General features: G+C 33.3%; 1 protein-coding gene and 1 pseudogene across 2 annotated transcripts; both read left to right on the forward strand.

The window, feature by feature from the left end:
* Positions 1-267: 267 nt before the first annotated feature.
* LOC143245603 (adenosine deaminase-like) lies at positions 268-12,729 on the forward strand (annotated as a pseudogene). Its single transcript, XR_013025645.1, has 6 exons — positions 268-410; positions 858-1,111; positions 6,297-6,400; positions 7,596-7,837; positions 8,423-8,550; positions 11,477-12,729. The product of XR_013025645.1 is annotated as an adenosine deaminase-like (transcript).
* Positions 12,730-19,472: 6,743 nt separating this feature from the next.
* LOC143245028 (uncharacterized) lies at positions 19,473-24,040 on the forward strand. Its single transcript, XM_076490806.1, has 4 exons — positions 19,473-20,110; positions 21,789-21,918; positions 22,389-22,466; positions 23,185-24,040. The coding sequence occupies exons 1-4, from the start codon at positions 19,583-19,585 to the stop codon at positions 23,331-23,333; spliced, it is 885 nt and encodes a 294-aa protein (XP_076346921.1). The 5' UTR covers positions 19,473-19,582; the 3' UTR covers positions 23,334-24,040.
* The last annotated feature ends 2,538 nt before the right edge of the window (positions 24,041-26,578 follow it).

Here is a 26,578-nt window from a genome sequence, read left to right on the forward strand (position 1 = left end):
AGCCACTGGTGGACTTCCAGAAGATGTTGTTCCCACAATTGCACATAAAATTGTGTCTTATGAAACAATTTGTCACAGCTTTTGATAAGGAGTCTGCAACCTTCAAGTACCTTCAAGATTCTGGAGTGCACAGAATTCCCAAGAAGTTCAATAGGAAGGAAAAAAGGCTTGGGGCACTTTGTCGCAGTGGTTCGGGGCTTCTCGGGCAATCATAAGACCGAAAATTATGTGAAACTGGTTGATGCTCTGGTGAAGATCAAGGGCAAAATGGGCTGCAGGATGACACTGAAACTTTATATCCTTGACACTCATCTTGATAAATTCAAGGAGAATATGAGAGCAAACTCAGAGGAGCTAGGCGAGCGCTTCCACCATGATATACTGGTCTTTGAACGCCGCTACCAAGGAAGGTATAACGAAAACATGATAAGAGACTATATTTAGAGGCTGATACGTGAAAGTGATTTACAGTACAGTCGCAAATCTCAAAACTACTCACTTCTAAACATTTTGTATAACTTTAGTATAAATACATGTAAATCTTGATTCATATGTTGTTTTATTCAGACGTTATGTGAATGAAAATGTGCAAATTTGCCCGTTTTACATAAAAATAGGTTAATTTCTAAATTTCATTATCCAGGTCACAAAAGCAAAGCTTGAAGGGAATAATGGCCATTTCCTGTACTTTTACAACATAAGCAATTAAGAAATAGCACATACTATCCAGGAACAAAATTTATATTACATAGAGTAGTCATAAAAGGTGCTTCTTTATGTATAGAATGTAATTATTTTTCAATATTATAATTTATGAAGCATGGAACATAATAAAACAACTTTGTGTAATCCTTCAGAGGAAACTGCACAGCTATTGAACGTATAGCTTACGAGATGGCTGAACAACAGGCCAGCGAAGGCGTGGTATACAGTGAAGTCCATTATCGACCTGCAAACTTGGCCAACATGAATACCAGCGATGATCTCTCCGGTACTGAAAGGGTAACCTACAGAAAGGTTCTCGAACTAGTAACGAAAGGGTTTCAGCGAGCAGAAGAAGATTATGGCATAAAAACACGTTCTCTCCTTAACTGTGGTAGAGAAAATGCTGGTAATGAAAAATTGTTACTGTTTAATATACGTTAGGCTAAGCTTCTAGTAATAATATAGTTGTAGTTACTGTTGAGGTGTTTAATTTTGAAATCTCTATTAAGCAGCTTTTCTTTTTTTTTTTTGACGCATATAGGAGTGGTTGCATCAGAGACTACAGCCATTTATCGAAAGACCTAGTCGCTCCTCAAAATGTATTTGAGAAAGATGATTGTTATGTGATAACTTAAGTGTTTTTAAATGGTTACCGTGTTTGTTGTCTTGCTTGATCTGTATTTTACGAGTGAAAACCTAGGAAAATGAAGAGGGTGTTAAATGGACATTGAAATAAAAATGTGTGGCTTGAGTCGTGTTTCATGAGAGACTAGGTAAATACCTTAGTTTCCAAACTCTGCATGTGATCTACAGATTACTGGTAAGCTGTATTCTGTTTAATTTCACATGACTGCAAAGGTAAGGTTATTTCCATATAGCTATGATAGACTAGCAAAATAAAAGGGCCTACCGTCATCCCTTTTCTGACTAAATAGAGATTTACTGATAGCAGTCACCATTCAAATAACATATTTTGTTTTAGGCATTTGTGATGTATTTACCACGAACATTTTATAATTTAATGACTACGGCAAGGAGGTAAGGAAAAGCCATGAATTTCAATTTAAAACTTCTTTAAAAAGATAATTAATTAATTAACCATAATATAATGAAATAAAATGCATATATGATAAATAAAATATTCATATAAACGATAATGACAAGCTAAAATATTTAAAATAAGTATAGATAAAATATTATCATAAATAAGGTAAAAATGTATAAATATACAAAAATAAATATACTTTAAACCCTTGAAATACTTACGATGAATCATTTCTAAAATATAAATCTTTCATACCTGTAATGCTTTAAATAATATTATCTAAATACAGTTACAAGGAGAAACATGATTTTATATTTCTTTAATTTATTTTATTTAATTATTAGTAACTTTCAAATTCATATCTTTTATCATAATTACCGTTATGTTCATATTTACATGTCAACGTTTTTTAACCTAACATTTAAATTTGGCATTAACACTGCTTTGTGTTTATATAGGGAATTTGGTATGAAACCTGATACATTTATTTTGTATTAATTATCTGAAGACTATATAAATTACTTACCTTTACATCTTCCTATCAAGAAGCACATTTCAATGGAAGTTTGTATGAACTCTCTATAAAATATTAATATATGTATTTATATTATAATAGAGGTGCTATTTTACTACATTTCCCGGCATGGCCAGGTGGTTAGAACACTCGATTCGTAATCTAAGGGTCGCGAGTTCGAATGTTTTCACACCAAACATGCTCGTCCTTTCAGCCGTGGGGGCGTTATAATGTGACGATCAATCCAACTATTCGTTGGTAAAAGAGTAGCCCAAGAATTGGCGGTGGGTGGTGATGACTAGCTGCCTTCCCTCTAGTCTTACACTGCAAAATTAAGAACGGCTAGCACAGATAGCCCTCGAGTAGCTTTGTTTGAAATTCAAAAAACAAACAAAGTACCTGAAAATTCTAGATTAAACATAAACTTGTGTTATTACATTTCTCTAGGGATACCTTTTCATATAGCAAACTGCTTATTCTTTGTTACAAAAATGGCTCAGAAACTAGTTTTTAAGTTTAAAGGAGTTGTTTCATTGTCTGCAGTTGCATTGTCACATTCATAGCCGTCTTTTATAACTGCTGTTTTCCACTATTTCGAAACATAAAATGAATATGTGATACGTTACGTAAATCACGTACATCTTAAATATATCTCAGTAGTAACATTTTTCACTGAAATAAGATCAAATAGGATTCTAAATAGCCACGGCTGTAATTAGATTTCAAATATATCGAGAGATTAAGCTATTTAACTTGAAAAAATTGGCAGACATTCTACAAATCACTATGTCGTTGCTAATAATCTTTTTCAGATTTTGTATTTTTATTTCTTGTAAACACCATTTAACACTCAGTTCTTGAGTAATAATAACTGCTTACGGATTTAGTGTAGTTTCAGATAAATATATTATATGAATTTATTGTTGTATAATAATTTTGCAGATTCATCTATTTTATTCCTTAGATTCTCCCGATATTGTTAGTTCTCAAATATTAGATTACTGTTTGCTTAGAATTCTTTCAAATATATTAATGTCAAAACCTCCATTTTTTTAATTCAATTTTTACTATTCGGATTTCTATCCCAACACCGCTTATCGCCATTACTTCTGATGAGTTATAATTTATGGTAAATGTACCTTTACTGTAATTTTATTAAAGATCTCAGGCCATGATTTTAATAATTTTGTATAGTCCAGAGAATCTTTTTTGGTTTGAGCAAGAACCACCAGTTAAATTTTTTCACAAATACCGGATTTGCATCAAGTGTGTGTGTGTGTGTGTTTTTCTTATAGCAAAGCCACATCGGGCTATCTGCTGAACCCATCGTAAGGAATCGAACCCCTGATTTTAGCGTTGTAAATCCGTAGACACACCGTATATAGTTCATAATATAAACTGCTCAAAATATTAATTGAACAAGTACGTTTTATTATGTAATTTATCTCAGTGTTCCAAATGTGATAATAATTTTAATTTTTTTAGGTAATTTACTTCATTTCAGTTCCATCTGGGTCATTTTTTAATGCGTGATGAACGGTAAAATATGGAGAAATATTTTTTTTAAATGACCAATATCACCAAAACTGATATCTCATATAAAAAATACTTTAAATAGTTTGCATGCGTTTACTCAAGAAATGTTTTAAACATTCAATATCTAATGTGACCTCCACGGACTGTGACACACTTCTGACAACGATTTGGCACACTTTGAATCAGTCTATCAATGTTATCTTTTGGTATGGTAGCCCACTCGTCTACCAGGGTTTGTCGGAGTTCCTGTACATTCTGAGGAGGGCGTTGGTGATCACTAACACGTCTCGACAACATATCCCAACAATGTTTAATCGGATTTAAATCTGGAGATTTGGCGGGCCACTCAAAGTCTCAATACCTTCCTCGTCCAGGAAGTCCATACAGTCTGGCGACGTGGGCTCGCGCGTTAACCACCATGAGAATGAACCCGTCGCCGGCAGCACCAACAAAAAGTCTTACAATGGGTTCCAGAATTTCGTCTCTATACTGTCGTGCGTTAAGAGCATCCCCGTAGAGTATGAGTAATTTCGTGTGGCCACCCAAGCATACGCCTGCCTGGCTGCACGGGTCGCGCTGTCAGAATAACGCCTCTTGCAGGCCGTGTGACCCTAAGGCGCCCTTCGTGCAGACGATTGCGAACTGTTTGGGTCGACATACGGGTTCCAGTGGAAAGATGACGGTCATTTCATAGTGGTCGAGCCGTAGCTAACCTGACGGCCTTGACCTGGTCTCCTGCCATAAGAGTTCGTCTCCTGGTAGCATTGCCAAAGTCACTTGATAACGCTTGGTGATACACCGACGTGCTGTGCCACCCTCCTTTGGGTCTGGCCATCCTCCAGCATCTGGACCGCCCTCACCATCTCATTTTCTGTCAGATGGCGCCTGACTGCTTGGGTGCAGAAGACGAAGGTACACACTGACAAAACGAGCCGCGAAAGATTCATGTTGGTGTTTGTTTCGAAAATTAATGAAGAATGCATAGTTTCACGCAACAACCTTGTTTAGGGTACCTTGAGTAGTATTTTCCTTGAGTGAGGTGGGTTTTGTTTGAGTTGCTTCAAACTTCACTCGCAAACTTAAATAATACACTTGAAGACGAATTGATATGTTTTTCACGCATAAATTTAGTTATGACAAAAATATACTGAAATATGTATTTGTTCCTTTAAATTTTTTTTAGCAGTATGTATTGGAAATATCATTAACAATTATATTAGGTATTCTTTCACGCTGATTTTAAATAAACTCATTTTTATTTCATTTTAATATATTTTTATCTTTTATATTCTCCTAAATTTTGGGCTAGAACTCTTATTTTATGAATTTAATTTTTTTGTTGTTTTTTAACTTCCTTTAACGTCTTTCCTGGACCGGCATGGCCAAGCGTGTTAAGGCGTGCGACTCGTACTCTGAGGGTCACGGGTCCTCATCCCCGTCGCGCCAAACATGCTCGCCCTTTCAGCCGTGGGAGCGTTATAATGTAACGGTCAATCCCACTATTCGTTGGTAAAAAAAGTAGCCCAAGAGTTGGTGGTGGGTGGTGATGACTAGCTGCCTTCCCTCTAGTCTTACACTGCTAAATTAGGGACAGCTATCACAGATAGCTCTCGTGTAGCTTTGTGCGAAATTCAAAAGAAACACTCTTGTTTGTTTGTTGTTGTTCTGTAATTAAAAGCTTCACAGTAAGTTATTTAATGACCACGAAGCATCAAACCTATAAATTTAGCATTGTAAGTCCCTAAACCTACAGCTGACCCACTGGGAATCAGCTCGTTTATTATTAAAGTACGTTAGTTTAAAAACTATGAGCTACAGAGTTAATCATTAAGAGATTAAGCAAATTATTTCTAAACATGTTTAATTCCACAGCGGCTCAGCAGTAGGACATGAGGTTTAAATCACTAAAAGCCAGGTTTTATTGCTTGTGGTGACGGCAGATCATATTTCTCTTTGAGTAAATTAACAATGAACAACAAAAAAGGAAAAAAATTATTTAAGATATATATATTTTTTTATGGTATTCTAGACAGTTTAAGGAGTTCTTGCCCAGAGAGATTGATGTGAACGTTTATTGTATTAAGAAATGAACGGAGAATTAGACGGCATAGAATGGTTATTTCATCCTTTTTTATTAAAATGAACTGAATAAAAATGTTGAGATTTTATCTTTTCTAAAAGTATGTACAGGACAACTTTACAAGAATATTATGTGTTTTAATTAGTTCAAATGTTAATTGATAACTGAAATTTAATATTAATACGTGATATCACGAAAAACATATTGGGTGAGATTTGAATAATAGTAGATTTTCAAAAGTATTACGAATACCCAAATAAATCTGTTGCATCTCTATAGCTAAGAACGTCTACTTATCTCTTTCTTATTGTTGTTATGTTTAAGTTCTGTGGTCTTACTTAATGTACAAGAAAGTAATGTTTTTTACTTATGCTATATTTCTTGGCAAACAACTTCCTTGACCCATTTTTTTTCAGATGAAGCTCGCGAGGTTTTGTCACTGTGTGAATCTTGGATTGGGCCAAATCTGGATTTGGAGGGAGAAGAGGGATTGAAGAAGGAAGTGATAGAAGTATTTCAAGTACGTACCGTGACACTTGATAATACTGTTGTTACTGTAATATCTCTTTGTCAAAGAGAATCATTGAGTGAAAAGTTTGGTTAACTAAAACTTAATAAAGATGATAAGGGAGGTAAGTGTTTCTTTTCCAACCTCGTTGAGGATAGTGCCTCGATAAAAGAAAGAGAACATATTATTAAATATTTATAGAAATATTATTAAGTGGGAAGTCTTTTACTTCCCTGGTTGTAAAGAGTGTTAAATTATTGGTTCTTTAATGAAATCTATCAGTACAAGTAAGTTCTAAAACACGTTGATAAAATTTTAGCAGCTACTTAAAAGTGAAACGTGATGATCATCTGAAGGACTTCTTTTTTCCTTTGTTTTATAATACAATAAGATATTGCATGTACATGTCCGTAATGTATTTATAAGTTTGTTATAATGATGAATAAAATATATTCCTAGTGCTGGAAAGGAATGAATTAGATTAAAACATCATTTTTACAAGATCCTATAAAGATGTTGTAATTAGAAATAATGAAGATAGTAATAAAATAAGACAATTCAACTAGACTCTACGATTAAAAACGTATAAGGCGTTTGTTTTTTAATGTAATTTAGTTCATTTAACAGCGACCTGAGTGGATGGTTAGTCAATTAAATAAATAACTTTTCTATAACAAACAAAAACTGCTAACTCATAAATTTTAATAACAACGGTGTTGGATGCGACGCGATTTGTAACCAAGCTCTAAACATGATACTACTCTTGAAAGATCTGTCAAAAACAAAGTTTGAGAGAAAAATAATTAATTATTTACACTTGAAAAAAACGTATTAGTACCATCCCAAAGTGAATATTTATTGTATTGTAAAATCTAATATTTTGTACACGGTTACACCATGTATCAATATATGTTAAAATAAACATATATGTTTTAATTCTTAGAATCATTTACCATGACCTAGAAAAATGAAACTGCTAAAAAAGGGAAGAATTTCTCTGTAATGTTGAATCTCATAGCATTTTTTGTGTGTTTGTTTTTCATCTACATCTAAGGAATCCATCTAAAGTTCACCAATAGTTACAGCAGTCAATAACATAACTGTTAACATAACATATAAAGTTTAATTTCAAGGAATTGAAAGTAAAAGCTTTACATAAAACGATGGAATAAAATGTGCCCTTCTTTTTATTACTATCATCCAACAGAGGGCAGCACAACTAGGAATCCACAGAACAGCACATACAGGAGAAGCTGGACCTCCAAGTAGTGTCGACAGACACGTGAAATTCCTTCAGATAGAAAGAATCGGTCATGGGTACAGGGCTTTAGGTGATAAAGCGCTCTATCAAGACTTACTGAAGAAGGGTATCCATTTTGAAACGTGCCCTCATAGTAGCTACCTTACTGGTGCTGTTCCTGCAAACTGTACTAAACATCCAATTGTCAAGTAAGGGGCATTTCTTTGCAATAACACTTCAGTTTCGTTATGTAGTATTTGGAGTACTGTTGTTTCTTATTATCCAATTGACGATATTTCGTTGCTATAGTAAACACGTAAACAACTATCAAGCACAGGTCTGCTGAAGTTTTTCACACTTTTAAACAGCTGAAAGTATGATGTGAATATAAATACATTTATTCAAGTATCATACTTGAAGCGGAAAACTGGCGCTAACTATAACCAATCAATATTTTCTAATAGTCTTTTTCTATTGCTCTAGGACTCAGCATGGTTTCGTTATTTGGATGCTCAATTCACAACGTGCGAGTCTTGAATGAAAGCCCAGCATCAAACATGCACGCTCATTTGACTACTGGGGCATTGTAATGTTACAATCAATCCCACATATCTTTTGTTTGTATTCCAAAAGTTAGAAATTGGTGGTGTTAATCGGTTGATTTTCCTCTGATCGGCTGCAACATATAATCTTAAGATATTAATATATTTGGCTGAAACAAATTAAATATGCATATTGTTTTGTCAAAGTCTTTGAAAAGATTTACTTTTGATTAATTACATCAATCGTTATAGGCTTGCCGAAGACAACGCAAACTTCTCAGTTAACACAGACGATCCTTTACTGACTGGGACGACACTAGATGATGAATATCGTTTGCTCCAACAAAAAAGGACTGAAGAACTTCGATATTGTTCGAGCGGTAAGTAATACAGATGCATTACGAACAATTTAAAATGGTTAATTCATTACACTGCACAACAAAATTTTTGCTTCTTGAACACTGTTGGGTGTTCCTTATAGATTTTTGGCTGCTGATCACCAAAATCACATCCAAATTTGCCCATCACGTACCGTTTCATCAAAATCTTCAGTTTTGTCACGTTTTTCTTATATTTGTGTCCAAAAATTTTCGTTTCTGTAAGAGACCTATGAACAATGTTTTGTGCAGTCTGAGCGTGAAACCAGCCCAGGTTGGAAGCTGTTCTGTGGTAGTTCGAGTATGTCTGAGCAAGCCAAAGCCAGCTTGACACTGTCTTAGCAGGCTATAAAAGTGACTTGCATATACAGATGCTGCTTATTGGATTACTATAGACCTTATAGTGTGTGCGTATTGTTTTAGCATTTAGCGTTTCCTCAGTAGCACTGTAACAAGTAAGTTATATCTTATAGACGTTTTACAGGACGATTGGTGTCGGTCAATATGTTTTGTCAATGTCTTAACAGCCGCGGTACATTCTGCTATACTTGTGGCGGGTATACGCTTGTTCATCAGAGACGCTCAATGACTGCTTTTGTGAAGAAAGCATATCATCTGTATTTCTGCTGTAAAACTGGTGATTAAGACCAGGAATGGATGCCTCACATTAGTTGTGCGACATGTGCTGTCTGTCTGAGAGCTTGGATCAGAAGCACTCGAAAGACAATGTCGTTTGCTGTCCCGATGATATGGCAAGAACAGGAAGACCATGTGACGGACTGTTACTTCTGTTTGACTAGTGTGTCTTGTTTCTCTGCCAAAAACAGGAAGTCAATTGAATACCCTAATCTGCCTTCAGCAATGAGACCCGTGCCACATGACGACAGTCTTTCAATTCCGAAACCACCAGAGGAATGGACCTTAGACGAACCAGATGAAGAAACTGCAATGCAAGGAACTGGCAGTGACATTGATCTGGATTTTGAACCGCGTTCCCCAGGCAATCCATATCTCATAACACAGTCAGAATTAAACGATCTGGTCAGAGATTTGGCTCTGTCAAAAACAAAAGCCGAGTTCGAGACTGCAGGAATGGTGTTTACTGTCACCAGGGACGAAAATTTCTGTTTTTCGAAGCCGCCAAGATAATATAACAAAATTCTTTGCACAAGTTGACAGTCTCTGTTTCTATGTTAACATCGAAGGATTGCTCTCTACTTTGGGTTGTGACCATGACCCGCAAGAGTGGCGTCTCTTCATTGATTCATTAGTGTTAAGCCTCAAAGATGTTCTGTTAAACAATGACAACGTTCACCCTTCAATACATGTTGGCTATGCAGCACACATGAACGTCACCTATGAGAACATGGAAATGTTGTTCAAGCACATCCAGTACAGCAAGTGCAACTGGAATATCTGTGGAGATCTGAAAGTCTTTGTTCTGTTACTGGGACTGCAGCTCGACTATACAAAGTACTGTTGTTTCATCTGTGAATGGGACAGTCGTGCCAAAGAGTCACATTATTTTAGACAGAACTGGCCACTCCGTAAAAAGTTAGTTCCAAGAGAGAAAAATGTGGCGCATGAACCGCTTGTCGACCCAGCAAAGAGTTTCTTGCCTCCTCTTCACATAAAATTGGGACTTATGAAGAATTTCGTGAAAGCAATGAACAAAGAAGGCGAAGGTTTTCGTTATTTAAGACAGATGATCCCAAGTATAACTGAGGCCAAGATCAAAGAGGGCATTTTTGTTGGCTCTCAGATCAGACATGTTATGAGTTACAAGCGGTTCGAAGATCTGTTTACATTCAGCTGATAGACAAACTTTTCAAAACAAACAAAACAATGAAGTGCAACATGTCACTCAAGATTTATTTCCTCCACTCACACTTGGACTTCTTCCCCGCAAATCTCAGTGCTGTCAGTGACGAACACGGTGAAAGGTTTTGTCAGAACATTGCTACAATAAAAAAACGATATCAGGGCAACGTGAATCAATCAATGGTTGCTGACTACTGTTGGACACTGCAACGTGATGCACTGAACATTGGATACAATTAAAAATCAGAAGCAAAACACTTTTAATTATGTTGAATTTAATAGCATATTAGAAACATAAACGCAATTAAATACGTTATTGCCGGTAAACAGTTAACTGTCTATTTCTCAGAGTTCCTACGTGATGAAGCAAAACCAAAACTATATTTGTGCATACCCACCAGGTAACTGTCACAATCAGCAAAAACTTTTCAGGAAGCAAAACTTTTCAAAAAAATTGTTATGCAGTATTATTATTGACATTCAAAACCAGCTATGAACTTTATAAATAAACACCAATTACAAACTTTTGCAGCATTATTATACATTTAAACAACTAATAATAAATAAATATACACCGAGTTTAAAATGAAGGCAAAGAAAATAATAATTATGTTAACAGCTAATACTTTGTGTATGTGTAAAAAATGTAAATTTTTTTTTTCCGAAAGTGTGTGTGATTTTTTATAGCAAAGCCACAACGGGCTATCTGTTGAGTCCATCGAAGGGAATCGAACCCCTGATTTTAGCGTTGTATCTTTTGGAAGGAAATATCCTTGAAATTCATCAATAGAGACTTTGAAACAATTTTATTTTGTATTCATAACACATAATTCACATAAACTGTGCAACACTTACAAATAAATTTTCGTCAACATGAGTTAAGCAAAAATGCTGTAATTCTTAATTTGTTTTTTTTTATTTTTAGGTCGTTGTTATTCAGCTATATTACATAAAGTTACTTTAACTTATCTATTCCGTTTTTCAACGTAGCGATAATAAATATGTTTGTCTAATCATAAATATTTAATTCTTAACAAACGTGCACGCACTAATATTGAAATTTTTACATTCTGGTTCAAGCAGTAACAAATTAAAATAATATTTTCAGAATTTCAATGCTGCTCGGTCTTGCTTTTTGCCACACCAAGAGAAGAAAGATCTTTTTGACCACCTGAAAAAAGTTTATGGTATAACAGATGAATCAGTTTTGCAACAATCTGAATAAGAACTTATGTCAAAAAAACACAACTGGCTACCTGTTGTGTCCACTGATGGGAATCAAACCGATAATTTTAGCGTTGTGAATCCGAAGACTTACCGCTGTTCCAGCAGGAAACTTTACATTGCGAGAATAATTCAAATAATATTTAAAATATATATATATATATTATTGTAATTCATTGGGTTAGGTTTGTGGTAATGCTGTTATATAGTAATCGGATCCTTTTCTTTGAATAAAGTTTATTTTTTGAGTAGGTAAAGCATTGTTTTAAAATATTTGTAATAAACATTAAGTATTCTACAAATTTTATTTTGAACACGCCGTCGCTCAGTGTTAATGCTAGGCGCATGATGCTAAAAAATAGGGTTTCGACATTCTAGGTGAGTACAACAGCTAACTAGTTGCAGTGAGTTGCGCTTCACAACAAACAAACAAATAACATCTTTCAAACAAAAATGACATTGTTTATTACTCATATCTCAGAACGGCTGGTAGGGTTATTAAGACTATTATTGATAAGGAGAGAACAACGTTGTGACCTTCCTAGGTCATCTTCAGGTTTTTAACATGAAACATTGTTTGTGAGCTCTATTTAATAAGCATGTTACAAGATTTCTTTTTAGATGTGAGGAAGATAAGGCTGTCTAATTGTGTTAGGAGTCTCGTATTTTCTGTAGATTGATGTATGGAATCCATTATTGTTAAGATTAATGATGATGTCGTGTCTAAAAATGCAAATTGTTATTTTCTGTAGATTGATGTATGGAATCCATTATTGTTAAGATTAATGATGATGTCGTGTCTAAAAATGCAAATTGTTATTTTCTGTAGATTGATGTATGGAATCCATTATTGTTAAGATTAATGATGATGTCTTGTCTAAAAATGCAAATTGTTATTTTCTGTAGATTGATGTATGGAATCCATTATTGTTAAGATTAATGATGATGTCGTGTCTAAAAATGCAAATTGTTATTTTCTGTAGATTGATGTATGGAATCCATTATTGTTAAGATTAATGATGATGTCGTGTCTAAAAATGCAAATTGTTATTTTCTGTAGATTGATGTATGGAATCCATTATTGTTAAGATTAATGATGATGTCTTGTCTAAAAATGCAAATTGTTATTTTCTGTAGATTGATGTATGGAATCCATTATTGTTAAGATTAATGATGATGTCTTGTCTAAAAATGCAAATTGTTATTTTCTGTAGATTGATGTATGGAATCAATTATTTTTAAGATTAATGATGATGTCTTGTCTAAAAATGCAAATTGTTATTTTCTGTAGATTGATGTGTGGAATCCATTATTGTTAAGATTAATGATGATGTCGTGTCTAAAAATGTAAATTGTTATTTTCTGTAGATTGATGTGTGGAATCCATTATTGTTAAGATTAATGATGATGTCTTGTCTAAAAATGCAAATTGTTATTTTCTGTATATTGATATGTGGAATCCATTATTGCTAAGATTAATGATGATGTCTAAAAATGCAAATTGTTATTACTTTCAACGCGGCATATAATTTAATGGCAAGATATTGTTAGTACATTTATTCTAAGACTTTTCAGCTGTGATTATGATTATGAAAAAAATAAAAGTGTTGTCCACATATCTTCTGTAAAGGATAGGTATGAAGTCAACTTGGCATGGGTTGAGCCATTTCTGTTCATGATAAGAGAGAAATACATTAGCTAACGTTGGACCAAATGCGTAGACTAGATAAAGAATATAGTGCTTAAAGAATATATGTCCTAATGTTAATATATAATGACAAATATAATTATTTGACTGATTTAATATGCAAGTTAGGAAAGAGTAAATGAGTATACTAATTGTAGTGAGGAAACCATTTAATTAGTTCAACTCTGTGTGTTAGGATTTCTTTCTTTTAAAATAAATCATAGAGCTTCGAGAAGCACACAAATATTAAACAAAATTAACAGTTAATCGGAATTTTGTTGATGAAGCAAGTGTTAAGTTATACGTTTTGTTAGTTTAGTAAGTGTAGAACTGGTAGGAAAAAAATAAAATGTAGTTGTTATAATTATGTGGACTGGACTGCATTACTCTCTTTTATCAAATAATCCAAAATAGCTCTTTCAATAACAGACACTGTTACAACATTGTGATTTTGTAATCAAAAGATCGTAACTAGAACTGTAAGTAAACAGTAAAGCTCACAGAACACTTGAGTTGCATGAGATCGGTGTTTACCTTTATCATTATCAAAGCAGTTTCAATATATTCAACATATTATTTATTACAGGATACATTCTTAAAACCAATGAGTGAACACGTGGAAAATAAAATAAATATTTAATGTAACAAAACTGAGAGTGGTTGGCATGAATTTAAGAGTGTTTGTCTGCTTGTTTGTTGAATTTCTCAAATAGCTTCTTAAGTGCATCAACCGCCTCAAATACATAGACCTTATCTCTCAACACCTATTGTAGAAAAAGTTTGTTTATATCTGTTCTGATACGTTTAGTAGAAATCATTCATCATTATACCTAATTATTAAGAAACAAGATTTGCTAAATATTTTCAACAGAAATATAATATTGTAATTTTCTGGTAATGGTTAAACATAGTTATTTACATAGATTTTTTTAAGCTTTAGTAGCTCAAATAAACTTATAAAACATATGAAACTAAGTGTCTTTATCAAGATGGATAGATGTTATATATTTGTCATAGAACAAGTGAATAACCTTTATCCATCCTGAAAAGGACACTTATTTTGATATCATAATTAACGATAAGTGGTTTACATATAAAATATTGGAAATGTAAAAAAATATGTCATACTGGTTAAATATAGAAGCAAAAAATTATAATTACGCTAAATGTGTACAAAACCATTAGACACATAATCGATTGGCTCGTTTAATATTTATAAAAAGGAAATATTAGGAGTAATGGAAAACTTTTCAGCTGAAATGTGGTAGTTCTGCTTTTCACCTATGGAAACACATGTAATACAGATAAATATATATAGAAACACATGTAATACAGATAAATATATAATGCAGACTTCAGTCATAAATTGAAATAAGTTCAATTTATTATGCTCTTCTAGAGATGTAAAGTATCACCATCAGCATTTATAATACAAATAAATTTATAATAGCAAACTACAATAAAATAAAATATTTTGTCAAGAACACTTGTATTGCTATACTAAACCAATACAAAAATATGAGTAATAGATTCACGTCTTTACAATATGTAATTGAATTTAAATATCGATGACATAATCACAAGTCGAGCCACAGTACAGTAAGCTCATTATTCCATTAGTAATACTGTCCACCTATGGCGACATATGTAATGCAACCTCGAAAATTATAAACGTAAATCGAGAGAAGTTGAAATCTTTATGCAATCCTACTGAACACATCCATCCTAGCAACACGTTCCAGTAACGCATCCAATCTAGCAACACTATCCTTCGTAAGACCATCCGCGTATAGAACCTTAGTAACACAATTCGCTTAGTAACACCAGCTGTCTTTGCAAAATACATCTAATACAAAATATTTATAAATGAAAATAATGTGCATAAGTAACATAATAATTATAGTATTATTCACCTATTGAAACACCGTTTGCCTTTATTTGTTTAGAACTAATGTTACACAATGGGCTATTTTTCCTTTGCCCACCACGGGTATCGAACCCCAATTTTTAGAACTATGAGTCCGCAGACATAACGCTGTGAGATTGGAGGGAGGCTTCTGCTTTTGTAAATAGTATTTGAAGTCTAACTTATAAAGTAACATTGAAAACACAATATTATGAAAATTAGATAAAATTATAAATTTTAAGACTTTGATTTTACTATGTATTTTACTATATATTTCAAAATATGATCCCATGGTGTTTCGTATAAACAATATCCTTATCAGCCGTGAGTTCAATGGCGTTAATAGTGGACAAGAATATAAGGACTTTGTAATAAAAATAACAATCGTAATTTAAATTCATGTATTTTTGAAGCAGTTCACTTAGAAATAACGAATTTAGTTATGAAAACTAAATAGAAACAATTCAATTAACAACTTATTATGCCCTTAAACCTAACAAAGTGTTTTGATTTTACTGTTTGGTATGTTGGCAGTTTTTGAAGAAAACAAGGACACCATTTGTCTATATATGAGCTACATTCGTTTGTTTCGATATTCTGCAAAGCTACACAAGCGGTATTTGCAATATTCGGCCTGATTTGGAACTTATAGATTATAGGGAAGGTAACTATTCAACATAATTCTTGTCATTCTTGAGCTACTTTAACATAATAGTGGGAATGGGCTCTTATTCTTATAATGCACCAACAGCCACAAAATGTTGAGTGCGACATTGCTAAACAGGGACACAAGCGAATTACTCTTTGATTCACAGAGCGACACGCTAATCATTGGGTCACCTGTGATCCATCTGTACTACGTAAAATAATTAAAGAATAAATTCAATTGAAGTATCATAGCTAAAACAAGAATCGATTAATATTCAACCAATGTTACACATACACTATCTTGATGTTTCCAAACATTTGTGCTTAACTTCAAACAAACAATCGTTAACTGTTTTTGATCAAATCCTTTTCCTAGGCATGTTGAATTACGACGTAAATAAAATTCTTTAAAATATTAAATTCATATATATTTCTCTATTTTCTCTTTGAGCATACTTTTGTTTCAACAGTGAGGATACTGTAATACGCTCTATGGAAAACGTACATCTATTTAGCATAATTTCTGTTTCAGGTTTTTTAGCATCAGCTTCACCAACTGAGGCAACGCTAAAAAGTTATTTTGTGTTAAAAACTAATACCATGCAAGCGAACACCTGTTTTTCAGTCACAAATGTTACACCGCTATACGTAATATTGCGATATTTTAATACTGCCGACATGTCTTCATTATGCCTAGCCAGAATACTTCAAGTACAAAGTCCATTCCTTCTAGCCACAAAGCCGTGAACTAGGATTGTATTATTATGTATTCCTCAGATGGCTCTGTGATAGGTGTGGCGAAATATTTTGTGTGATATATCTTTAATTTCAAGTGTTGGCTATTCTCTTCAATATACTTGCACAGTAAGCAAGGTGTGCTCGTTTTTATTTCGACTATTCGCGTATAAATTGCATGATATATGATTTTTTCGCAGGGGGGTAATGTTCTGGTAATATTCTCCGGTATATTTACAGATATATCCATTGTTAGATCTGCTCTAAAACAATGACAAAATTCGTTTACAGCGAGAGAAGTATCTGAGGAAAACTGAAGAAGGATCTTATTGGCGAAAGTTCCTCGTTTAAATCACGTGACTTATATATAAATAGTATACGCACATAAACATATATATAAGGGGTTTGCTGAGAATATTTACCCTATTCTTCACTTGTGTGATGAACTTAATTGAAGCCGAGACAAACAGCCTTTCCGATATGTGTTCAACCGAAATTTATCAGACAAAGTTTTCCAATTCACGGGTAAGTTTCATGGCTTGTTTTTGGTTGTTTTTTTTTTTAATTTCGCGCAAAGCTACACGAGGGCTACTTTTTCTAGCTGTCCCTAATTTAGCAGTGTAAGACTAGAGGGTTTGGTTTGTTTTGTTTTGAATTTCAAGAGAAACTACACGAGGGCTATCTGCACTGTCTCTAATTAAGACAAGACTAGAGGAGGGGCAGTTAGTCATCACCACCCACCGACAACTCTTTTGTCAACGAATAGAGGGATAGAAAATCACATTATAACGCCCATATGGCAAGCATGTTTGGTTTGAGGGGATTCCAATCCGTGACACTCGGATTACGAGTTCAGTGAAGTCTCATGGTTTATAAGTTCTTATCCATTTTGTTTGCTTCCTTTAAAGTTGAATTAAGTATTAATGTTTATATTATTTGTAAACTGATAAACAACTATTTACGTTTAAGTTTATAATTTTTAACAAATGTTTCTTCTTACAAGACAGAATATTACAAAGATTAAAACAACATAGTAATAACTTTGTATTTTCTGTTTGTTTCTTTCTTTACTTTTTGTATCCATTAAAAATAGCGTAAGTATAATTCATTGATTCGGGCATCAACAATATAAAAATCATAACAAGTGGGGACCCGGCCTGGCAAGGTGGTCAGAAAGCTCGATCGTAATCTGAGTGTTTCTCGAGGGTTCGAATCCCTGTCACAGCAAAATATGCTTGCCCCTTAAGCTGTGGGCGCGTTATAATGTAACTTTCAATCTCACAATTTTATAGAATCTTTGGAGTTGGAAGCCCATTATTAATTTGCCTTTCTCTATCAATATGTGTGAGTGTTTTCTTATAGCAAAGCCACATCGGGCTATTTGTTAAGTCTAGTAAAGGGAATCGAACCCCTTATTTTAGCATTGTCAATCCAAAGACTTGCCACTGTCCTAGCAGAGACTTTTTCTTTTCTCAAATCACGGAAACTTCAATCTAAAAACCGTAAAGAATAAATTGCATTAAAAATTAAATCACAGAACAATAAATCTGTTGAAAGATTCAAATCGAGAAATACACACTAGTAAGAATATTTTTCCTGTTTTTTTTTTATGCCTGAATAATTTCACCTTTTCAGTAGTTTAAGATTAGGGTTAAGAAACAAAGATTAAGAAAGTGAATATTGATGACAATAAATCTCAACGTGAAATTATATTAAACTTACATTACTGATCACTGAATTTTTTTAAAATAAGTAGCTACGATAAAAATGATCCAATTTAAGATTGCAACCGATGAGAATGATAATACATGTTATTCTGAAACGTTAGTTTTTGCACGAAATTTTCACCCCTGTATCTCAGCAGTAAACTTTAAACTTCAGGATTTATCCCCCATAACAGCACATTGTGTAACTTAGTTTTAAATAAACAAATAGTTTATAATTATGAGTGACTTTCAGCAGTTATTTCTTGCTTTTTCTATTAAATTGATAAATGCATTATATAATAATATAAATACAGTATGTTTTACCTGAAGGTATTGCAGGTGGGTGTGCAAGTTCTACACATATCGTAAACGAATGTATTAAGTGGAAAGTAATTTGTCATGGCATTATTGCTCAATTAAATCAAGGGTAAAACCCAAAATCATATCAATATTTTTTATGGCAAAGTCAGTATGATGTGTTGTTTTTGGCGTACATGTTGTCTTAAGTATGTGTGTGTATGTTTATATTTAGCGAAGCCACCTCAGGCTATCTGCTGAGTCCACCGAGAGAAATCGAACCCCCTCTGATTTTAGCGTTGTAAATCCGTAGACTTACCGCTGTACTAGCGAGAAACTATCTTAAGTATATAACACTTCTATTTCATGTGCATATAATCTTCAATATATGTCCGTGTCTGTATCTTCCAAACCCTGCCACACCAAACATGCTCGCCCTTTCAGCCGTAAGGGTGACAATCAATCCCACTATTCGTTGGTAAAAGAGTAACCCAAGAGTTGGCGGTGGGTAGTAATGTCTAGCTGTCTTTCCTCTAGTCTTACACTGCTAAATTAGGAACGTTTAGCGCAAATAGCCCTCGTATTGCTTTGCGCGAAATTAAATAAAAACAATCCAACGCCATTTCATTACAATAGGTGTAATCCTTTAGTAATGTTTAACTACCTAGAAAACATATAGTTTTATAAAAGACTTGTTATTAAAATTACGCACGTTTCAACAGTTTAAAACTTGTAAATTACTTTTGCTTTTACCCTGACAAATAAAATGGTAGATTTTTAGCTGCTATTCTTCTTTGGTATCAATTTACATCACAATATACGTTTGATCATTTTTGTTTATGTTGTTACTAAACCCTTAGATTAAGAAGTGTCTTTGCTATACGTAATTTTTCCAGGGATATCTCACGCACAAAAATCACGCGGAGTTGTTATACCACTAAACGACTACCAGATAGCAAGAAACGTCCAAGTACGACAATCAAAAACTCAAAAGAAATCTTGCCATCGATAATGTCGGACCAAGGACGGTCTCAGACAAATAAAATTGTCATCAAAGAGATTACAAATACCTCGCCAAATACTTCCCGTGCAACAGTGTCGAACCAAGGACGGTCTCAGACAAACAGTATTGTCGTCAAAGAGATTACAACTATCTCAAGAAATATTCCTCACTCGACAATGCCAGACCAAGGATGGTGTCAGACAATCAAGAGGTCTCCAAGTGACATGGATAAATGTGACGAGGACCAAGGATGTTACTTTGATGATGTTGACAGTTCAAGAGATATTGAAAATTTAAGCATTACCCATAAAGAAACCAAGTTTGATCAGAAGATTATCAGGTCTTTAACACTTACTGAAAATTTTACATCAGAGGAGCATGTCTCTGTTGAACTGGATGAGCCCGTAGACCCACCATCTCAGTCTTCCAAGGCTTCCAGTGAAGCTGGTAGTGACTTATTTTCTGATGAATGTTTAGAGAAGCATAATTATTATAGGTGTAAACATGGTGTCCCTTCACTGACATTGTCACCTCAGGTGAGTTATAACGTTTTTTGTTTGTCATTAAAAAAAGTAGAGATAATGAAAAGATTTGGTGTTCCAGAAAAGAACATTTACCATTAAGACTTCCTTGAATGGTTCATTAAACTATAGGAGGAGGATTTATTTAGTACGTTTCTAATGAGAAGCTACGAAAGGATTTTAATGTATTTTTAATTAAAACGTATCTCATCACTTAACTCTTCCCGCACGCAATAAACGATATTTGTTAGAGGGGACGTGGATAATAAAACTATGAGAAACATTGTAATAAGGTATAAATTTATCAAAAACAGTCGTTACGATCCAAAGTTTACACAGTTTTAATGAAGTTGATCATTCAGAATATTTACACAGTTGTATCATAACTACCCATGTCCAAGTGCAAGAACCCTTAGTTTTTGTTTCTCATTTTGGTTTTATGATAATCAACAAAAGTGATTATTTTATGAAAGTTATTTTATAAAAAATTGGAAATAAATTGAAACTTATTTAAATAACTTTCTTATGTTTTCATTGTTTATGGATTTTAAAATATACACTGTATAATATTCATTCTTAAAATTGTTTACTATAATATATCTGTTTGTATATAGACATTTCAGTTTTGTTATAAATTATGCATATTATGAATTATGTATTGTATTTGGTTGAAGAGCTCTGCTAAAGAGCCACCTACCTACCGAAACCAAAAATATAAATAAAAAAGATAAGATATTTCGAAACTAGTGGTGCTTTGAATATGTTAATGTAATTATTACGCTCGAAAATATCACATACACGATGAAAGTTTTCTAATTTCGTAAAACATATAACAAGTTACGCATGTCTTCCCTACTATATAGCTTGGTGACAACCCAGTGAGTTCACTCAATCCCTTGTGTAACTGTGATAAAAAGAAAAAAGTTCCATCGGCCAACGCTATATATTTTAAGATAAATATATTCCATGTACATAAAATATCTACTTACCAATTACGTGGTTAGAAAACTATCGTATATTTGCATATCACAGTGCGTAGTTATAGTTACTATACTGAACCGGTCGACAACAGAGGAATTTGTTCTAAGTGCAGCATGAAACCTGGGACATCATTATTATAGAGCAAGATTAATGAAGAATACCAATTAAGTTTTTGCTCGTAATGGAAAAAGAAATTAAATCTCTTGTTTAATGAATATGGCGTCAATTAACTCATTCTTCGAATGCTTACTTTTCTCGGTCATTAAATGACAGTGGAAAACATTAAAACAAACCATGTGCTAGCATTATACGAGATGCGAACAAATACATTCCAAATCATTTTACTCTCAGTGACAAAGCCGTGTTTTGGGGCAAACCAGTTGGATGATCACCGCTAATTCACTGTGTAGCTTTAGGCTTAACTACAGATAGACAAGTACAACCCACACGTCACACGCAGCAATTTTGAACAACAATTGAAAACATTTGTTCCAGTAGCAATGCGAGGGGTGGGAGCTCTGGAAAACATACGTCCCAGCTGCAGTTAATATATTAATTTCACCAGCATTCTTCGTCTTTAATGAAAAAAAAAATCCATCAGCAATATGCCAGTCCAAAGTTTTGTGGATTATATCATGTCTCCTTATAATGTAAAACGCAGTTCTCATTTCTGGGGATTTGACTAAAAATATCTTTTTCTTAATATTTTCAGCTGTGCTCCATTGCTCAAGAATGGGCTAACTATCTTGCCGAAACTGATTGTTTTCGACACCGACCAGAACAAAAATATGGAGAAAACATTTACATGTGCAGTTCTTCTGATTCCCAAATCCAGATCTCTGGTAAAGTGATGTTGTGTCTTTGTGATGAATAGAACCACCATGCTGGTTTAAGATAAAGAATGTATTTGGCACTGTCGAATAACATTTGTTACAAGAATAATAAAATCATGAAAAAAGGCATGAATTTATTTTAAGGCCTTCATTTGAACGACGAAAACGACAATTGTAATAAAGAAATATTCCAAATTCGCTAAAAGAACGACATATCAAGTATTTATTTTCAATATAATAATATACATTCTGTTTATTTTTAAAACGTTGATCCATTTTATCTAAATGAGAACGTAAGTTTTTATATTGTTCGCATGTAATTACCGATACCTTAAAATATTTTAACTTAATGTGATTGAAGATTCAAAATATGTTTGTCGCTAGTATTTTTTCTAAGCATTTTTTTCGTGATTTTTAAAGTTTATTTTTATTGGAGATACTACAAGTAATCATTTTAAATTTTTGTTTCACGAGCTCAGGTGAAGTCCCAGTTGACGAATGGTATAGTGAAATTGATAAATACGATTTCGGCAAAGAACCAAGTCTGTTTAACTCAGGTAGGTACGAATCATAATATCACAAAAGTATATTGCTTCATGTTTCAGTGAACTTTATAACATTAATATTTCTATAAAATATCTTACTTATTTATAGAGTTACGTGTTCTGTGCCTTGTTACTTTTAAAAAAGTGACAAAGTGTAAGAATTGTATCACAAGAAAAACAGACGAAACGTAAAATATAAATGTAAAGTGTAGATAACCAAGAATATTAAGTCTAATTTATATAGATCAGTAAGAAATATTCATGTCATATTTTGTAGGCTCGGCATGGCTAGTTGGTTAAGGGGCTTGAGTCGTAATCTGAGGATCGCGAGTTCGAATTCCCTTCACACCAGATATGCTCGCCCTTTCAGCCATGGGGGCGTTATAATGTAACGGTCAGTCCCACTATTCGTTAGTGAAAAGTAGCCCAAGAGTTGGCGCTGGGTGCTGATGAGTATACTTCCTTCTAGTATTACACTCCTAAATTAGGGGCAGATAGCCCTTTGTAGCTTAGCAACAAATTGAAAAACAAGCAAACGTATTTTGTATTCACGAGTTGAAAGTCATTTGGTATTCGTGAGTGTTCTAGTATGGTAAGTGTATCTTCACAGCAATAACAGCAGTTTTCTAATCATCTAGTAAGTTTCCTTTTCAAACAGAAGTTACTTTATTACATGTGAAACCTCTGTATACTTAATTTCAAACAAATGAACCATATATTTTATTTCCAGGCCATTTCACACAGGTAGTGTGGCGATCAAGCACTGAAATGGGCGTAGGAAAGGCTTGTGGTAAAGGCAAGATCATTGTTGTTGCAAACTATAACCCTGCAGGAAACATTGTTGGTAACTTTGTTGTAAACGTTCCTCCACCAAAGTAAAACAAATTTTTAACATTTTGAACGAAAATTGCTTTTTACTGATTTAAAATATAATTTAGTTTAACTGCATAAGAAAAACAATTTCATGTGATAAATAATGACAGCAAAGTTCCTACTGGAAAATATAGATGTCACTAATGTTGCACAGTTTCTTGAAATATTGATCATAGACATCTCAGCTTCAAAGATACTTTAATGTATCAAAAAATGATTCAAACTTGCGTATGAAATGATTCGTCCAGTATAGTTTTAAGCTCAGAAAGGGCAACAGCATGAGAAATTACAGAACAAAGCGGTAGGTTAAATTATTTTCAAATACATACCACTGGTGATGCGTCAAACCCTGTTTCACATTTAAGGTAAACGTTTGTTGTAAGGTATGCTTAAGTTGTTAGAATATCTTTCGCTCTAATTCTTAGAAACAAAAATCAAAATACGAAACAAATCAAGTGTAACAAGTAGGACGACACCATAGTTCTGTTTGATCTATTTAATATTTAATATCGCAATGAGAATTACTCTTTCATGTTGAAATATATGGATATTATTTTTGGGAGTAATATTGTTATGTATGTACTTACCTACTTTTATTTTTGTTTCATTTTACTTATCATAAGTACGTTCCGTTATTTTAAAGCAAAGCGTGAACTGTTAAAATAAATCAATAAACTTATATATTTTTAAAAATTCACACACTGTATGAAAAAAACTGCATATATGTACATGAAACATTTAACTTGAGAAAAAAAATCTGAATCGACCGATTAAGTTTTTTTTGTTATATGTGTTACGGTTTCTAGTTATTTACTGCTTAAATATTTTAAGTAATAGAAAATTAAGTACCAGATCTAACATACTATAGGTGGCTGGCCAATTTATCTCAATTTTGTTACGATGGCTGGGCTCGGCATGACCAAGCATGTTTAGACGTGCGACTCGTAATCTAAGGGTATTCTCATCCCCGTCGCTCCAAACATGCTCGTCCTTTCAGCCGTGGGGGCGTTATAATATGACGGTCAATCCCACTATTCGTTGGTAAAAGAGTAGCCCAAGAGTTGGCGGTGGGTAGTGATGACTAGCTGCCTTCCCTCTTGTCTTACACTGCTAAATTAGGGACGGCTAGCACAGATAGCCCTCGAGTAGCTTTGTGCGAAATTCAACAAAACAAACAAAAAACAAATACGATGGTTGACAATGTTTAATAAAGCGATGAGTTCGCATGTATTTTCGACTAGTGTGTCTTATTTTACTTCTGTTTGAAACATCTATACAAATCGCTTTCTAAGTTTTACTTTAAATTATCAAATAATGCGATCCACACTTCATGATTGTGATAGTTTATTTTCATAAACTAAAATTTGCGCGTAATGTGTGTTAGATTTTAATTTTCCTCCCTAAATGCGCTACAGAGTATTTTATATAACACCACGTTTGAGGGAAAATTAAATTTGTATCATAAAATTTAAGTTTAAGTAATTCACACGCTAAAATAACGTACATAGGTTACAATTACACTCAATCTTCTAAATGGTCTATGTAAAGTGTAGTAATTCTAAAATATCTTGCATGACCGAATTTTTTTACTTCTATAACATTTTATTAAATACTTGAGCAAAGCCACATTGGGTTATTTACTGAGTTCACCGAAGAATTAAATACATTAAAACAAAAAAAACATTTTCTAAATTTCAAAATTCCAACCAAAATATTTTTAATCTCTGAACACGGACAACTTTAATATTCCATGGATCGCACTCAATTATTTGTTCGGCAGTTTTAATGATTATTTTTCTAATGGTTAACACAGCTATTTGCTTAACGTTAAGTAATTATTGAAAGAGTTATGAAACGTATTCTTCTATTATATCATGAACTTCTTTCGGGTGTTCAAAAATACATTTCTTCTCTTAAGATGACAAGAATCGTGATCAAACATCATTGAAAATTTGAAATAATGATTAAACTTTGTAACAATGAACTAAAACATAACAGTTTTAATACTCGTGTGTGTGTTATCAAAACATACTGAGAATTAAATTTTATTATTAATAAAACAGTCAATTATTTTGAATAAGGAAATAGCTTAAACAAGCTTTGTTTAACGTAATCAAATAATAACTTATTAATATCAAATGAAAAAAGAGCTAATTATTAAATATACCAATAGTATAAAAATTGAATAAACACCGAACTTGGCAATAAGTCGTAGGAAGTGACTCTTAAATGTAAGTAATGTATAACATACACGAAATGCTTATTGCGAAAACGGAATGAAATTATATCATGGTAGCTATTGAGACTGTTCGGCTCCTAAAAATTCCACCTTAAAGAGTTGCTGAGTCAAATGATGTCACCCTGGGTTATGGAACAGTTACGTTATAGAAGAAAAATGCTGCCAGAGTTACATTATTATTCCGTATTGTACACATTTGAGTGGTACATAACTGTTATGTAATATATACCACAATACGCGAGTGTCTTAGGATCATATTTCCACGAAGTAGAATCAGAGGGCAAATTGATATGATCAGCGCATATCGAGAACAAACCGCTACAAGATTACGTAGATAAACATATTGTCGTTTTTTTTATAACAATCATTGTCTTAGAATAAATATTTAACGTAATTTGATTTTAGTTTATCACAAAAGTTTAGTTAGACACACCTATCTTTTAGTTTGTTATATTGAGAATTAATACTTACTGTAACTGATGAAACAAGTAATAAAATTTGATGTAACTAAATATTCCCTCGTGAATTTTGTTACAATTTTCACCTGTATTGTCTTCTAGTTTGCTTATTTCATATTCCAAATATCGAGCATATCAGTGCAGCTATGACAGAGATATACAATGTCAAAGTTCGTCTGGTATTCTTCGCTGCATCTTTCTTTTTCTGTGCAACAAACTGTAAGGAATTTTAAAAAATTAAAACAAAAACACATTCTTTCCCGACTTTTATGCACATTGCACAAATTTAATACATGGTGTGCACTACGTCGGTACGAAATTTGGCGCAAACCAGATACAACATTTAGCTGTTGCAGTAAAAAAACAGCGATTTTTCAAGAACAGCTTTTGTTCAGACCTGAAAAACAAATCGTAAATGGAATCGTTCTAAAATTACTTACAGAGACGTTCTATTAACTTTGGCGTCTAGGCCTACAAAATCAGAGGAGTCATACATCATGTTCTTCAGCCGAAAGCACACTGTCTCTTCAACATGCTCGCCCTATCAGCCGTGG

The sequence above is a fragment of the Tachypleus tridentatus genome, chromosome 2, assembly GCF_004210375.1.
Source record: "Tachypleus tridentatus isolate NWPU-2018 chromosome 2, ASM421037v1, whole genome shotgun sequence".
NCBI lineage: Eukaryota > Metazoa > Arthropoda > Merostomata > Xiphosura > Limulidae > Tachypleus > Tachypleus tridentatus.